This window comes from Anopheles ziemanni, chromosome 2, assembly GCF_943734765.1.
Source record: "Anopheles ziemanni chromosome 2, idAnoZiCoDA_A2_x.2, whole genome shotgun sequence".
NCBI classification, from domain to species: Eukaryota; Metazoa; Arthropoda; class Insecta; order Diptera; family Culicidae; genus Anopheles; species Anopheles ziemanni.
Window position 1 is genome coordinate 13,613,442 of NC_080705.1, and position 16,271 is coordinate 13,629,712.

Sequence of the window (16,271 nt, forward strand, 5' to 3'; positions counted from 1 at the left end):
CAGTCCGGGCCGGGCCGATCGGGGATGGTTTACCCTTGGAATACTGAAATCGGTGTGACACCGCATTGTGGAGCGGCTTAGGATGCGTGCCGTGTTAAATAAAAAAAAAACACACACACAGGATAAAGAAGGCGTTGCCGGTAGAAAGTGGCGAGCCTTTGGCACGGGGAAAGAGGAGTTACAGAGCGCACTTGGCGCGTGCGTAAATAGGCGTATGTGCCACGACGTTTTCGTTTTTCATTTTAAATGCATATTAGATCGGTAAGCATATGACAAATTCGCTCTGGTGTGTATCTAGTGTCATTAGAGGCGGTTCTGGTGTAAGAAATTCAACTTTTCTTTTCTTACGAAGTGAATTTCTTAATTTCTCCCTAGATAAAAAATTTAAGCATTACCCTAAACATAAAGTGAAATTACTAATTCATCCACTTAAAATAAAAATAACATTTATTTTCTCCCACATTCCACATTCTGAGCAATTGGGAACGAGAGATGCTTGACAAAATTTTAAACTCTGCCAGAATGCTGGTTTCCCATCCCATGACCGATCTCGCCGTGTTCAAGTGCAATTTATTCAACCTAGAATTTTACCCAAATCACATCCGGATTCATACCACCAGACGGCCCCTCGCCGGTCGACGGCGATCCTCTCTCTTTTCGAGGGGCGAAAAGAATCTCCAATTCATCGCAGAATGGAAGCTATCCGTGCCGTGCCCAATCTGGGCTGGCCTCGCACAGAAACCGGCCGCCGAAAGTGGGCGTCGTGTCAATGGCGGGGGGGATGAAAGAAATGGAGGTTACACATTACAATTTTCAAAGTCAATATATACGCACTTAAACTTTGCGACCTGAACTGGGCACTGTATTGTATGGCTAATAGGCGGCTCGGCGCCGAACCAATGCTTCCAAAGAAGCATATCATGCGTAACGCATGCGTAAAAAAGGTCTACCCTCGGCCACGAATTCCCGGCCCAGCTCGCTCCTGATCGAATTCCGTGGATCGAATGTCAATGGGTGGTGGCTGAGCGGGGGGAGTGGGCCGGGAAGATCGGCTGCATCTAGTTAACCACCAAACTATCCTGCCCAGCGACAAGAGAAATGACGCGGTTAGCGAGAATCTCATCGACGTCGGACGAAATTATTAATTATCCTCGTATGCTCCGAGTGCATCCCGTTTATGTTTGTATGCGTGTATATTCGTGTGTCAGCATGGTAGCAAGGGACGGAGGAAACTGGTTGTTGCTGGCTACTCATGAAAATTTATTTTCCGGATAACTGATGTTTAATTTTGGTTACCACGACGACCACGACAAAAACCGGGCGTGTAAGCGAAAACCGTTACCAACATTAGCGAAGCCCATCCGTTCCGGCGATATCTCCCACCCTCAGTTCAATCTAACCACCTCGTCCACACGTCCTGTGCCCTATGCAACGGTGATTGAAATCAATTCGCTCCACACACGCATTGACAAAAATTCAAATTTTTCTCCACCAACACACAAAGCATCGCAAGAGGAACACAGCACAGCATGGTCACGATGCGCGATGTGGTTCTTCCGTTTCACGTAACGCCTCCGGTACGGGCGGTTGGGAGGGGCGTGGCAAAGGAGCTCTCCTCGTGCGACATGTTGATCTTCCGGACACCATCCGATTGCATATTCATCAACGGAACCGAGCTCTTGGCAGTGGCATTGAAAAGGGATAGATTCGTTCGTGGTTCTGTAGGCAGCTCGCAAAGTCGTACAGCTGCTCGTTGCTAATGCCAAATGCTGAACTGGCAGCAAAGCTCCGGCCATGCGTCCGATCCTCGCTCACCGTTCTACCGCCTCCTGCGGCGTTATGAATCGGCTCGCTTCCGGCACCGTGATCGAGCCAGAAGGTTTCCAGTGCCGGCGACAGTTCGCGGTTCCAAAACTGAAACGATATTACACAAACGTTCGACTATGTAACAACGCCAAACGGAGAGAGGGCAGCGGGTGGGAGGACAGCGAGTAGCAGACCTTGGCCGTGTGGTTGATGTGATCGTAACAGAGATGATCGTTCCTGCTGTGGGCTAGTTTCGAGGCGTCCGCCAGCCGTCGGAACACCCGATCACTGGGAGCTACTACTTGCCGGTAGTAGATACGCATCAGCTCGTACTTGGCCACGTGATTCTTGCTGATCGTAAGCGCCTCCTCGATACGCTCCAGCAGCTGCTCGATGGTAGTCCGCACTCGACCGATCATTGCCGCGTTTCGGGTCTCGATGTGTTGAATCAGCGCTAGGATCAGGCCCTCTACAATTCGAAGGGCTGTGCCGACATTGATGGTCGAACCGTGCGCACTGAGAGAGAACTGATCCTGCAGCAGTACGACCCAGTTATCCGCCGCAGTCCATGCCCCGTAACGGACACACCATAGCCAGAGGTTCGCATACAACCGCGATATGGCGTAGCGTTCGCGCACACCGACGAATGATTGTCGGTTCTCAAAGTAAAAGTGCTCGGACTTCCGGTACGGAACAATCGTACAGCTTGTATCCAGCAGCACGTCAAGACAGAGGGCGTAATACCAAATGAGACCAATACGATCCCGACTATGGCGCACGAGATCCCATAGATTCTGAAGGATTTGCACCGTATCCCCGACGCGACGTTGGGATAGCAGTAACTCGCAGAGAATAGGAATGATTTGCCAGTCATTCGATTGATACTGGAGGTTTTTGTTGATCTGCAACACGACCCTACCCAGCTCGATCGACAACGTTTTCGTTGATCTTAAGGTCCTGTAAACGGGATACAACAATATACCGAACACAAGGAATTTCTGGTCATACAAATAATCTACTTACTGACATAGAAAAAGTGCCGTGTAGAATCGCATCACCGCTTCCAGATACTCTGCATTGACCCATTGTACATTCTCGGCCACAATCAACAACGAACGCTCCTGCATCCACGCAATGCTCTCGGAGAAACCGACATGGTATGCTAAAAAAAACGTATGTAATATAATCGCCGCTCTAAAACTGTTCCACTAACTGTCCAAGCTCTAATTAAGTACCAGTGTTAAACCAATTCGCGAACGAGTTCACTAGCACCGCACTTCCTTTACGATAGCGCAGGGCGTGCTTCAGTCCCCAAATTGCTGCAAGGGCAGCCCTATCCCAATCGCGTAGCTTCACAAACATCTTGTGCATGCTATTAAAGCAGCTGGCTATCTGTGACACAATTAAGCAATAAAACAGACTTCTTCTCATCGATGGCTGGGCACCGTTTTTCGGATCTAGCAGTTTCTTGACTTTAGCATGCAAAAGGAATGTTTTTAATCGAGCTTTTACCCTACCATAGAGAAAACAAAAGCAGACAAGGTTAAGCGGAGTCTAGCGTTCATCAGCAGGGAACCTGAACCTAATATCCTTTACCGAGAACGTGGAAACGGCATCCCCATCAGCGAGGACGCACGGTAGTACAGCTCGATCGCTCGATCGTACTGCTCCAGACGGTACTTCGCATTCGCCATCATGGTGTACAGGCGCCCTCTAAGGTACGTCACGAGGGCAACATTTTTCGCTGTTTCTATGTGCTGGAAAAAAGACTCGTTAGCTTAAACTGTTCCCATCGAGCCGGTGTCCCCTTCTATTGCAACTCACTTCCATCAGCCTTTCGCCTTCCTCGAGAATGGTGATGGCTTTCGGAATGTTTCCCATTTTAATGCATACCCGGGCCCACTCTATGTTGGCCTCGATGCACTTCTCAAGCATTCCCGCACCTTTGCTGTGCAGCACGATTTCGCTGAACACGCTGTACAGAATCATGCTGCAGTTGCAGGACACGAAACTGTACGCTCCGTAGCTGAGCACCGGTGCACGGCGAGTAGAGCTGCGTCGGTTTCTAAAGCAATCGAATATTACCGATGCTGAAAAAAAAGCCGCATTACGTTAATCTAATAATAGAATACTAACACTTCATGGTTCTGCGTCTTACGCTGGGAGGAGTACAATGAAAAACGCTGAGGACGAAAGAAGATAATGTGAGTACATTTAAGCTATTTTTAAAATAATTGATTTTATCCTGTTGGTCTTACACTGGTACTGGTTTCTGCTAAAATCTCATTTCCTTCTGCTTCCACAGAACTTCGGCAACCAATCTGAATCTCGTACGTTTCTTCACTACTCATCAGATTCTTGAAGGGTGTAGCTCCACAGGAGTTGCATCTGCAATAAATGAGATTAAGTACAAACAATTTTCAAGACCTACCTATTTGGTTTAATTGTCCAATTTCTCTCACAACATCCCTAACCTCCTTGTTTCGCTTTCTATAAACTCCAAAGCATTGCTATGGTATTGCTTTTTTTGTTCCGCCGTCACCAGATTGTACACCGTACGATGAAACTCGCTGGAATTAAACTTGCAGTAGCCACAAACGGCGTATTTAGGCAGATCCTTGCATGTGCCTTGATGGATGGACGAAAAATGGTTACGCTTAATGCTAGGATTTGAATATACACTACGTCACTGTACGTACGGTCTACATCTAGTGCAACGCAACCACATTCACTCCGTCCTAGCCAGTCGCTGTTGACATTCTTCTGCGCCAACCGGAAGCCTTCGCTAAAGTCTCCAATGGCACACGAGAGTATTTGAAGGTCAAACAGCTTTTTCGTTGCTTTTTCACATGATTTAAAATTTGCGAGAGGAAGACATGAAACATTTATGGAAAAAATAAACAAACGTAATGGCAGACGATAACGTGGTGTATGCCGAAGGATGATCGTAGTCGCGATTTTGGACTAAATTTTGGAAACCACCACCATAGCCATCAGCAATGGTAATTACGGACCGGTGTCTGCTGCATCTCCAATGCAGCCGCTAGACGAATTTGTCCGACACCACATTAACGGCAAGAAAAGAAAAGTGTACTAGTTACCGATGGCTACGTCCCATTCACTCTCGGTGACCATCGTGTGCATGAGCGAGGCGCGTAGAAACTTCTGCCCCAAAAAGGCAGCACATTTGCATACGAGCTGCTCAAAGGCGGACAGCGAGTCGTACAGCATCAGATGGAACGCTTCCAGGTTGCGTGACGTCTTGTAGTCCCGAGTATCGATCACACCCGTGAGGTACGCGACGTCGACGATCTTGTTCAACAGCGTTGACGTCTGATCGGCCGGCTCCAGGAAGGGGTCCTGCTCCTCTGGCTCGAACGTAGCTTCGAACAGCTTCCAATCGGTCAGGCTTGGCCGCACCATGGTACTCGTGTTGGTTCCGTGTTCGCGCTGCAGAAGCGTCGACTCACAGAACACGTAACCCTCGGCCTGAGCCTCATAGTATCCCATACGCTTGACATTCAGTAGCCCGCTTTGACGCAGGCAAAGCAGGAACGTGTTAATCCATCCCGGATTGCCATCGCTGATGGTGTGGAGAAGTCTGTAATGTTCGTGAACAATGAATACAATGTAAAATCATGGTCCCCGACTCACGCTACTTCCCAAAGATTTCCCTATGCTAAATTTTGCCTATTAAATAATGACTTAATGTGCATTAAACATGCACAGCACGTGTATGCTGTACTTGTTCAAGTACGATATTCTCCTTGCGTTCAACGTTGAACTCTATTTCGTTCGATGTTGTTGCATTCGATCTAACACAAGATGCAGTTACGCGCTGTGACCTAACCTATCCAAGTTACAAAGATGCAAAAGGGCATTTCATGCAAATCTTAATTCTTTAACGCATGATGAAACCCACCATGTTCGAGTCTTATATTATTACCATATACCTAGCCGATGGAACCACCTTCACCTGGATCGGGAGGGATAGTAAAAAAAGTTCCGTTATAAATTCATCGGTTCCAAATTTAGGGCGACAGAAAACGCCTCTCGCGAGAGGAAAGTTACGTGAATGTACTGTAGTGAAGGCTTTGGGATGCAACCTCTTTCAACAACAGTGGGACAATTACGAAACCAACTCCTAGCGCTCCTAGTGTAACTTTCGCATTAATTGTGCAAATCTATTCTTGCACATCCTAACGCACCCCAACCCAATGGGCCATGCGGCATGGGGTATGGGGCTTGGAACATGGGGCATGGGGTATGGGACATGGGGCATGGGACACCTTCAAGTATCTATACCAAGCGTTAGTATGCGGTTATAAAACAATCATTCGCCTCCTTACCGAGTCATCACGTGCGGTACGCTGCAGCACATGGAGCAGACTCCATACGTGGATTGGAAGCTTGAGCTTGTTGATCCAGAAACACGACTCTCGCAATGGACCGCCCGACTCAGCGGGGGACAAATATTTTAGAATCGCTTACTCAACAAGCCCACAACACGTGACTCTCGTTCTCATTTCCTAGCCCCAACTTTTGCCTTTACCCGTACGTTACTTCCCCTCGTACGCACCGTTCCAAGTCCAGCGGAATCGCGTTAACGTTGAGGAACTGGCAGGCAACCGCCTTGTGTAGCAGCATTTCGATCGGAGGCAGCTTAACCTGGCATACGTGCGGGCTGTCGAGTGTCCGCGCTCGCGTTGGGCTGAGGCGTTTCTGGTAGCCGATCGTAAGCACGGTGACGATTTGTGGCATTTCCCAGAACACGTCAAACAACGCGAACGAATCGTCGTCGATAAATTCGGCATCGTCGATAATGAGCACCCATAGATTTTGAAAAGTCTGCAAAAAGGAGAAACAGAAAAGTTGAACTTCAAATTTTGAAAATTTGAAATTAAACTAAAAACATCGCGCATCAGCTTCTTGCCAAAGGATTTCACATGCGACGATCGGGTACGCCCGAAGTTATGCGAAGTTTGTTGCACCAACTGTTCTGAAAGGAACCGTTGAACCAGAACCTCCAACAGGTCGAAAACGAATGGATGTTATAGCAAAATTTTCAAAGAAGTCATGAATAATCGTGACGTACACAATAGAAATAATTGAAGAAAAAAATAACATCATTGGTGATAATAACCTTCTGGCACAGAAAGCGGAACAATTCCTTTCTCGAGGAATCCTGCTCAACCTTCGTCAAACTGCGGACCGCTTCCGTTTCGATAAAGTTTGTGCCAAGAATTTCATTCAGCAGCGAAAGATACTGATCCATCTTGTGCTCGCGTAGGTACTGCTTCGTACGATTCTGTCTCGTAACCGTCGTTATAGTTTCGGTGAAACCGAGTGGCCGACATATACACAAACTAACAGCTGAAAATGGTTTCTGCAAAGATAGGATCAGTTGATTTTTGTAAATCTGCAACTTAAATATACATTAAACAAACGGACCAACCGACCCTACCTTCGAATCCTTTAAACTGAGTGAAAAACACAGCGAACTGATGTGCTTATTGCGCAGTGCAAGGTAAAAGAACTCATTCACTAGCCGGGTTTTGCCAATCTGAGCTTCTCCTCGTATCAGCAGACAATTTTGAAACCACTGGCCAGCGGGGAACTCCGTTTTGGCGTTTTGCGATGCCTGTTGCGCGAGTACCGTTCCATCTTCGACCATTTCCTGAAATATTTCAATAAACTGATCCCGGTCGACCAAGGGATAGTTGTACACCGTTGGTTTAAGTAATTCGCGCTCCCTGGAATAGAAACAGATGTTTATAAATGCTACATTAAACTTTCACTTCATCCCAACTAACGCGACAAACTGCCGAAACTCATAGATCGGACCAACATTGTGCAGCCCTTTCAGTTGGATAGCGTCCTGGAGAGTAAAGTGGGCCGGATCTAGCTTGCTCATCATGAACGTACTCTTATCGCACGTCACTTTGTGCGGGTAGGCCATCATTAGCCGAGCCGCCTTGTTCACGTCGACTCCAATGGCAGAATACTCCCGCCGGACCGTATGTCCAACGACGCCACAGTACGCCACTCCGGTAGTGATACCGATCGAGGCGGACAAGATCGAAGGATGCTTCGCGTAAGTCTCCTGTATTTCGGACGCACAGTGAAGTGCGATTTGGCTGTCCATTTCATGCTTCATGCCTCGAAGTCCGAAAATGATAAGAAACATTACATCCTTGTCGAACAGCGATAGCTTGTTCACGATGCCTTCGTATCCTTCAACAATTCTATTGGACAAAAAAAGTGTTGTTTAGTTTTCGTTCTTACATATTTTCTTTTCCCGCATTTAAGTGCGATATATACTTGCAAACCGAGTTAAAGATTGAGTTAATTTCTTTAACCAGCTCACCGATTTGTCTCGGTTTTAAGACAATGTTCAAGAACACGGTCACAATCTGGCGCATCTCCGTTAGTAGCTCCAGTGGTTCATTATTTTCCACTGCGTTTAGTACGGGCTTTATGAGAAATTTTTGCAGCGATGACGACACTATATGGGTTGTTACATGTTTTAACCTTGGGCGAACTATTAAAAATATATAAATATTATAATTAAATCCTTTTAAGTACCATTGGCGATGAAGATTTAATTCAACTCACTGGCAAGCATTTCACTGTCGATTCTAATTTTATCTTCGAGTTCCATCGAATCCTCGCTCTCCTGATCTTCTCGGGAAGTAAAGTCGGTAAAGATAATCCTCTTTGTAGAGCGCCAGACGCTTGTGAAACTTTTAATTTTCAAATGCACCCTGTCCGGACAAGGCTCCCAAACATACTCGTTATCATGAATGTAGCTCCATGCTGTGTAAAGAAAGACATTGATAGGAATGGTTGGTCTAATGTATGCTACAGTCAACCGCTACCATAACTCACCGTTATACGTGGCAATAATGTCACCGGGCTGTGCAATCCGCTCGGCTAATTTTACCTTCCACACCGGCTGTCCGACGACGATGTAGTGTGAAAACGAGTCATTGCCGACCAGTGCAAAATAGACCTCTCCGGCAGACACTGCCATCTTCACACGTAGTGTCACACCGACGTCCGTCTTGTAATGGCCATAGGTGAGCTGAATGATAATCGCAGTATCGATGGCCCGATGGATGGCGTCCGGCAGGGAAACGGAAGCATTTGACTTGAATATGACGAGCATTGCATCACCAGAAAATTTAAGTATATCTCCGCCGTGTCCCAGTATTTCGTGCACAATCCCGCTCAGGTAGCTGTTGAGAACCTGCGATAACTTTGAAGCGCCTCCATTCTCCGGATTGCTGTACAGCTCAGATAAATCTGTAAATCCTGGTTGAAGCAATAAAAAATTTTGTTGTGATTGGAATGGACAAATATGTAGATACAAATTATAACGTATTTTTCATGATTTTCGTAATTTTTCGTCGACTTCAACTTTTTATATTCACCTTGATGTCGATCAAGATCCACAGAAGTCAAGGTTGTACCATAGATTTTGTCAGGATGCAAAATTATCAAATATTAAACAAAAACGTTTGCAGATATATTCTACGGAAATAAGAATTTTCGTTAACATAAATATATAAAACCTCTAGCGTAGCAATTCTAACAATTAATTTCATCACCATCGTTTTAGCTGGCGATTCCAGGAACTTTGCGTTTCACGCTTAATAACGCGCGTATTCCATTTTGTTGTCCCGGCAATTCCAGTTGATTTCAGCTGTCGGTCGTGGTCGGACGTCGTAGCAACTTTCGTGACGAAAAAGTCCATCGCTATCAGGTGAGCAGCGTTGATTTGTCGTGTAAATGTGAAAAATCTATCGTCGCTTTGTTTCTTAGTGATAAAAAGCATCATCTTCAAGAAACACTTGCTCTAAATGTGTCCGTAAATTCACCATTTAGAAACGATTCATCGCATAGTTTTTTTTTGCTGTTGCTGAAGGCCGACAATTACCGTGATTGCCGAGTCATGGTTCCATTCCATTAGAACATGTTTATAGCAATTTTGGGTTGAACCTTTTGATTTCTTTAATATTCCTCATTGATCAAGAAGTTGTATCACTGATGCAACGGCTGCATGTATCCAGCAGCGTCAGCATGATCATTGTAATCATGTGCGTTTATCGCTTATCGTTATCTTACTTTGCTTGGGGGTATTTTCTAAATCGATAAAATAAAATCCTACGGCAGCTGCGGGTCGTCGAAACCCACAGAAACCTCTTGCCCTGTATTTAAATCTTGCTTTTTCTTGCTTTTAGTTTCATTTTAGCGCTTAAACATGGGTTTCTGTGGAAAAGCATTACTTGTGGCAACAACCCTACTTACGGCGATTGTGTACAAACAATACCGGGAAATGTCAGCCCCCTTTCCTGTACCGGAACTTAACCTAAAACGGTACTGGGGACCGGGCGATGAGAAGCAGTACAAGGAGGACGTCAGCATTAAACCCTTCAAAATCGACTATGGCCCCGAGGTGATCGACAAACTGCGCACCAAATTGAACGATGTTCCCGCGCTAACCCCACCCCTGGATGGGACTGCCTTCGAGTACGGGTTTAACACCGATCGACTGAAGGATGTTGTGTCCTACTGGCGCACCAGCTACCTGGACAAGTGGTCCAGCGGACGTCAGAAGTTCCTCAACAAGTTCCCGCACTTCCACACACAAATCCAGGGATTGAACATGCATTTCATTCACGTGAAACCGGACAACGTTCCGAAGGGTACGAAGGTGTTTCCGCTGCTCCTCTTGCACGGATGGCCCGGATCGGTGCGTGAATTCTATGACATCATTCAAAAGCTTACGGCCAAGTCGGACGATAAGCCTGGTTATGTGTTCGAGGTGATTGTTCCTAGCTTGCCCGGGTACGGCTGGTCGCAAGGAAGCTCCAAAACGGGTCTCAGTCCATCCGAGGTGGCAATTGTGATGAAAAATCTTATGACTCGTATTGGATTTAAAAAGTTCTACATCCAAGGAGGCGACTGGGGTTCTCTTATTGGCAATTACATGGCAACCTTCTTCCAGCAGGATGTGTTGGGTAAGTAGGCGTCGGCTCTGTCCTATGACCACTTTTCATTGCATGTGTTTCTTTTCTATATTTGTAGCTGTTCATCTGAACATGTGTTCCATTATGACCCCGCTTTCGTACCCGAAAACGTTCCTGGCAGCACTCAAACCCTCTCTTTTCATCGACGAACAGTACGTTGACTACTACTATCCGCTGGGCAGCAAGTTTTCCAACATAATCGAAGAGACGGGCTACATGCACATTCAAGCCACCAAGCCGGACACTATTGGAACGGTTCTGCAGGGTAATCCGATTGGTCTTGCGGCGTACATCCTGGAAAAGTTCTCCACTTGGACTAACCCCTCCTATCGTAACTTGGCCGATGGAGGTCTCGAAAAATATTTTACCCTCGACGCACTGTTGGACAATGTGATGATTTACTATCTGACTGATAGCATCACTACGTCTCAGCGAATTTACGCCGAAGCGTTCGCAGCGGACGAGCTGAAGAAAGAGCTAGATCGAATTCCGACCGCGGTACCGGCTGCGTGCGCCAAGTTCCGCCATGAACTGTTACAGCAGGTCGACTGGGTGCTGCGAGATCATTTCACCAACCTGGTGCAGAGCAACCATTTCGCCGATGGAGGCCACTTTGCAGCCATGCAACTGCCGGACGTTTTGTACAAAGATTTTGTTCAATTTATTAACACCGTGCGAAAGTAGGTGACGTGACGTACGGGGAGCAGCTGCAAAGTAGCAGACTTTTGAAAGGAAGTGATGCTTATTTTACACAAACAAGGCAGAATTAACAAGCGAGATGCCAAACGTTAACATCAGTATCGGTGGTAGGAAAGGTTCTTCATATTCGAAGTAATCACATCTGTTTCTAAAAACAAAAATAATAACACCTCTAAAGATGAATTGATAAGAATTCAACAGGGCAAGGTTCACAATTCAACATTGATAAAAGCTAGTGATACAGAGGAGCGTCTTGTAGGTCAGCATAAAATGGTTTTAGACTTCACATCATAAACCCACACGATCGTTGAAACTCGAAACCTCACTATGATACATTTGCTCAGGAAATTATATTAATCTAATGTGTTATTTGATTTGTTTTTAAGTTTTCATTCGATCTTTTCATGTTGTCAAATAAATGCACCTAAAACCGGGGAATTGGTATAAGGGACATAGTCCACATAACCCACAGATTGGCGTTTGCTTTCGTACTTTTCTATCTTTAGGATTAAATAACTATTCTTTCCCGGAGGGCAGGTGAACGACTTTCTAGTTCATTCAGTTTAATCGTTAATGTTTTCTTTTCCGACAAGACACGCCGGATTTACCGAAAATTGCAACGTTTCATGGAAAAAGGTTAGAAATCTGCCGGAGATAATTTCTCTCAGATTTTTTTTATTCCTTTCCGCCATTATTTGTCCTGGCAACATTGGACCATTGTCGGAGGTTCAATTAACATACGACCTCTAAACTTATCTCAAGGTTTGATGCAGTTCGTACGTCCACTCATACACTCCTATCAATGATGACGGTGCGTTATTTGACGGGCAAACATAAACGTAATTCGGCGATGCTTTGGAATGCCGCGCCGGGTGTTAACAAATTCACCGCAGTAAACCGCGACATAGCGTCTCTGACAAACGTGTCCGTTCGTACGATGGGCATCGTACGACAGTTTCTTGTACTCTTCGTGGGATGCGTTAGTTTGGCGGGCTATAATTATTACCGCAGCCTCACTGTACCATTGCCGATTCCAGAGTTTACAGTTGATCAATATTGGGGTCCGGGAGATGGATCAAAGTACCGGGAAGACACCACCATCCGATCTTTTACCATCTTGTACAATTCAACGGTGATTGACAAACTGCATAAGAAGCTGACCGATCTTCCGCACATCACGGCTCCGCTGGAAGGTGCCGGAGCTTTTGAATACGGTTTCAACGGCCATCGATTGAGGGAAGTGTTGCACTATTGGCGTACCGTATACCTGCCCAAGTGGACTACCGAAAGAGAACCGTATTTAAATCAATTTCCTCAGTTCATAACACAAATACAAGGATTAGACATCCACTACATCCACGTGCGGCCAGACTTTGGGGCAAGTGGTGGGTTGAAGAAAACGGTAGTTCCACTGCTGCTTTTACACGGTTGGCCTGGATCGGTGCGGGAATTTTATGACATCATTCCGCGACTCATTGCGCCCTCGCAAGATCGGGATTTTGTGTTCGAAGTGATCGTACCGAGCCTACCGGGCTTTGGATGGTCACAAGGAAGCGCCAAAGTTGGTTTGGGTCCGAGAAAGATGGCGATAATTATGAGGAATCTCATGGCACGCATCGGTCACGAGCGGTACTACGTCCACGGGGGTGACTGGGGTACGCTCATAGGGGATCTTATGGGCACGTTCTTCCCAGAAAGCGTAATTGGTAAGAATTTAATTAGCGTATTTTCCGAGAGGGTTTATAATAAGCCTTAATAATTTCATCCCCAGGTGTACACCTATCTGGGTGCGGTGTAGCAGGTACACTGGCCACCTGGAAAACGTTGATCGCCAGTCTTGCCCCGTCGTTCTTCGTAGCGGAGCCTCGACACATTCCGTACTACTTCCCCCTCACAGCCTACTTTAAAGACGCCATCCTCGAAGGTGGTTACGCGCACCTGCAAGCCACCAAACCGGACACTATCGGTGCGGCACTTGTCGGAGCACCAGTCGGATTGGCGGCTTACATACTGGAAAAGTTCTCCACCCAAACAAACCGAGCATTTCGCTCGCTTCCCGACGGTGGACTCGAACGGGCCTTCACGATGGACGCGCTGTTGGATAACGTGATGGTTTACTATCTGACCGACTCCATTGCCACCTCGCAGCGGCTGTACGCGGAGGCGTTCAGTGTGCGCGAAATGTTTTCCGGTGAGCTGGGCAAAATCCCCAACCGGGTGCCGGCGGCGTGTGCCAAGTTTCGACACGACGTTCTGCACACGATCGATTGGGCGTTGAAGGATCATTTCGTGAATCTAGTGCAGAGTAATCACTTTGATGAAGGGGGACACTTTTCGGTCATGGAGTTGCCCGAGGTAGTGTACGGAGATTTAGTGACGTTTGCTACTAAAGTCAGCAGTATTTCAAGGGAAGGATAAATTTTATATATGTTAACAAATACAACAATTATTTATAAATACAATTTTAAATTCCTAGTACATCATGAAACGTGTACACGTCCGCCATCGATACCACTGATACCGAATGCAATGTAGCCTACTTGGAAATCCCATTGCGCTACCCTTCCCTTTCCTTCGCAGCATAAATGATAAGATGTTTTATCAGCCAACAAAAAAAGAAAGAAACCCATATCGGTCTAATCGCGGCCAAACTAAGGGAATTGGCAGTTGTAGTAGGATCAGTAGCATTCTACCCAGGTAACGAGCGGCCGTGTGATATTATGGGTCTGCTAGCGCGTGCTGCACCCCTCATTTTGGGCCTTTTTATCGCCCTTGCGTACAAAGTGCACGAAGAACTGTCCGTCACGCCAAGTGTACCGAACAATATCGAGTTTTACGAATACTGGGGCCCTAAGGGCGGTGATCCTTACGGGGATAGTCTCGAAATAGTTCCATTTAACATTTCCTACCCGAGCGCTGTGATTGAACGATTGCGGGAAAAGCTTTACGATGGACCAAGCCTAACTGCACCGCTAGAAGGAACGAACTTCCAGTACGGATTTAACAGTGGCCGGCTAGAGAAAATTGTGGATTATTGGCGCACGGACTATCTGGATCGCTGGAACGAGCGGGAGGCGTATCTGAACAAGTTTAACCACTTTAAAACCAAAATACAAGGCCTAGACATTCACTTCATTCGGGATAAATCAGAAAGTGTTGTAAATCCGAAACGGATCGTTCCACTGCTCATGCTGCATGGATGGCCCGGGTCGGTTCGTGAATTTTACGACATAATCCCGAGGCTAAGCAACCGAACGAGCGACAAGGATTACGTGTTTGATGTGATTGTGCCCAGCCTGCCCGGGTATGGATGGTCACAGGGGACCACGAAGCCGGGTCTGAGTGCATCAAAGGTGGCGGTGATAATGAAAAATCTGATGGCTCGATTGGGTTACAAGCGGTTTTACATCCAAGGAGGGGACTGGGGCGCCATCATAGGCAACCTTATGGCCATTTTATTCGAAAAGGATATCTTAGGTGAGGAGTACTATGAGAGATTTTCGCACATTATTTTCAAGCGATTTCCCATTTCCCAGGTATCCATCTAAACATGTGCATGGCAAGTGAAAGCCCCCTGACCATCGGCAAGATGATTGTCTCCAGTTTCGCTCCGAGATACTTCATCGAGGAGCAGTATGTCGAGTTCTATCAGCCCGTTTGGCCAAAGATTGTTCAGTTGGTTGTAGAGAGTGGTTACATGCACCTTCAGGCTACCAAACCGGACACAATCGGGACTGCTCTGGAAGCGAATCCAGTTGGACTGGCGGCGTACATACTGGAGAAGTTTTCCACTTGGACAGACCCAGCCAATCGGGATCTAGCCGATGGTGGATTGGAGACACACTACACTCTAGACGCGCTGCTAGACAATGTCATGATCTACTATCTGACCAACAGCATCACTACTTCGCAGAGGCTGTATGCGGAATCGTTCAACATGGAAGAGACTTCCAAGCGCTACGAAAGAATTCCAACCAACGTTCCTGCGGCTTGCGCCAAATTTCGGCACGAACTTATGCAGTATCCCGATTGGATCTTAAAAGATCACTTTACGAACCTAATGCAAACCAATCATTACGACGATGGAGGCCACTTTGCAGCGATGCAACTACCGGATGTTTTATACGCCGACATTGTACAGTTCGTCAATCGTTTGTATGTCCGGTAGCGAAAGGAATAAAAACGTGAGAATTGAACGTACCTGAAATATCGAGAAACATCATCGCCGTCATAAACTTGATGGGTTTGTAGTCATCCGGATTGTACAGCACCTCGTCGGGGACCATCGAGCTAATTACTTTGGTGCGGTACTCCTGGTGGGATTTGTTGAGTCTTCCGATAATGTTCTCGTAGATGGTTGTAGGCATCTGATTCCATAGGAACTGGTAGAGGAAACTGAAGCGTTCAGGCAGGTACTTCTTGAGGTTCTTTTTCTGTGCGGATGAAGCGAATTACGATAAGCTTGATAAATCACTTCTTGGAAGCAAAGCAGGAAACTATACCCCTTTCAATCGGTTTCGACATCGAGAGATGAATAATTCCTTATCTACCGCCTTCTTCAAACGAGCTGACCCGACATCAACAATGGAAGATGGCACTAGAAGTATAAAGTATATTTATAGTTAAAAGTAGATGGCTCGGTCAATTAATTTCACGATAATTACTTAGCTCGAGCATCTTGCGGCAGTTTTTGCAGAAGTTTCAATTCAATGGCGAATGTTAACTAGATTGATC

General features: G+C 46.4%; 4 protein-coding genes across 4 annotated transcripts; 3 read left to right on the forward strand and 1 right to left on the reverse strand.

Annotated features, from left to right (window-relative positions):
• Nucleotides 1-1,662: 1,662 nt before the first annotated feature.
• On the reverse strand, nucleotides 1,663-16,214 carry LOC131290094 (adenylate cyclase type 10-like). The gene is given in 20 exon segments (XM_058319476.1): nucleotides 1,663-1,914; nucleotides 2,001-2,763; nucleotides 2,830-2,968; nucleotides 3,042-3,319; nucleotides 3,403-3,563; nucleotides 3,631-3,896; nucleotides 3,965-3,989; nucleotides 4,065-4,194; nucleotides 4,281-4,434; nucleotides 4,506-4,646; nucleotides 4,908-5,407; nucleotides 6,386-6,654; nucleotides 6,950-7,559; nucleotides 7,620-8,051; nucleotides 8,128-8,347; nucleotides 8,422-8,622; nucleotides 8,695-9,120; nucleotides 15,739-15,970; nucleotides 16,040-16,134; nucleotides 16,202-16,214. Coding segments are annotated over 20 exon segments (5,307 nt in total).
• On the forward strand, nucleotides 10,065-11,701 carry LOC131290110 (juvenile hormone epoxide hydrolase 1-like). The gene is made up of 2 exons (XM_058319477.1): nucleotides 10,065-10,829; nucleotides 10,897-11,701. Exons 1-2 carry the CDS (start codon nucleotides 10,070-10,072, stop codon nucleotides 11,520-11,522), a joined length of 1,386 nt encoding a protein of 461 aa, XP_058175460.1. The 5' UTR covers nucleotides 10,065-10,069; the 3' UTR covers nucleotides 11,523-11,701.
• On the forward strand, nucleotides 12,475-13,955 carry LOC131282801 (juvenile hormone epoxide hydrolase 1-like). Its single transcript, XM_058312343.1, has 2 exons — nucleotides 12,475-13,243; nucleotides 13,309-13,955. The coding sequence occupies exons 1-2, from the start codon at nucleotides 12,475-12,477 to the stop codon at nucleotides 13,953-13,955; spliced, it is 1,416 nt and encodes a 471-aa protein (XP_058168326.1).
• On the forward strand, nucleotides 14,258-15,705 carry LOC131290126 (juvenile hormone epoxide hydrolase 1-like). The gene is made up of 2 exons (XM_058319478.1): nucleotides 14,258-15,014; nucleotides 15,074-15,705. The coding sequence occupies exons 1-2, from the start codon at nucleotides 14,258-14,260 to the stop codon at nucleotides 15,703-15,705; spliced, it is 1,389 nt and encodes a 462-aa protein (XP_058175461.1).
• Nucleotides 16,215-16,271: the final 57 nt, after the last annotated feature.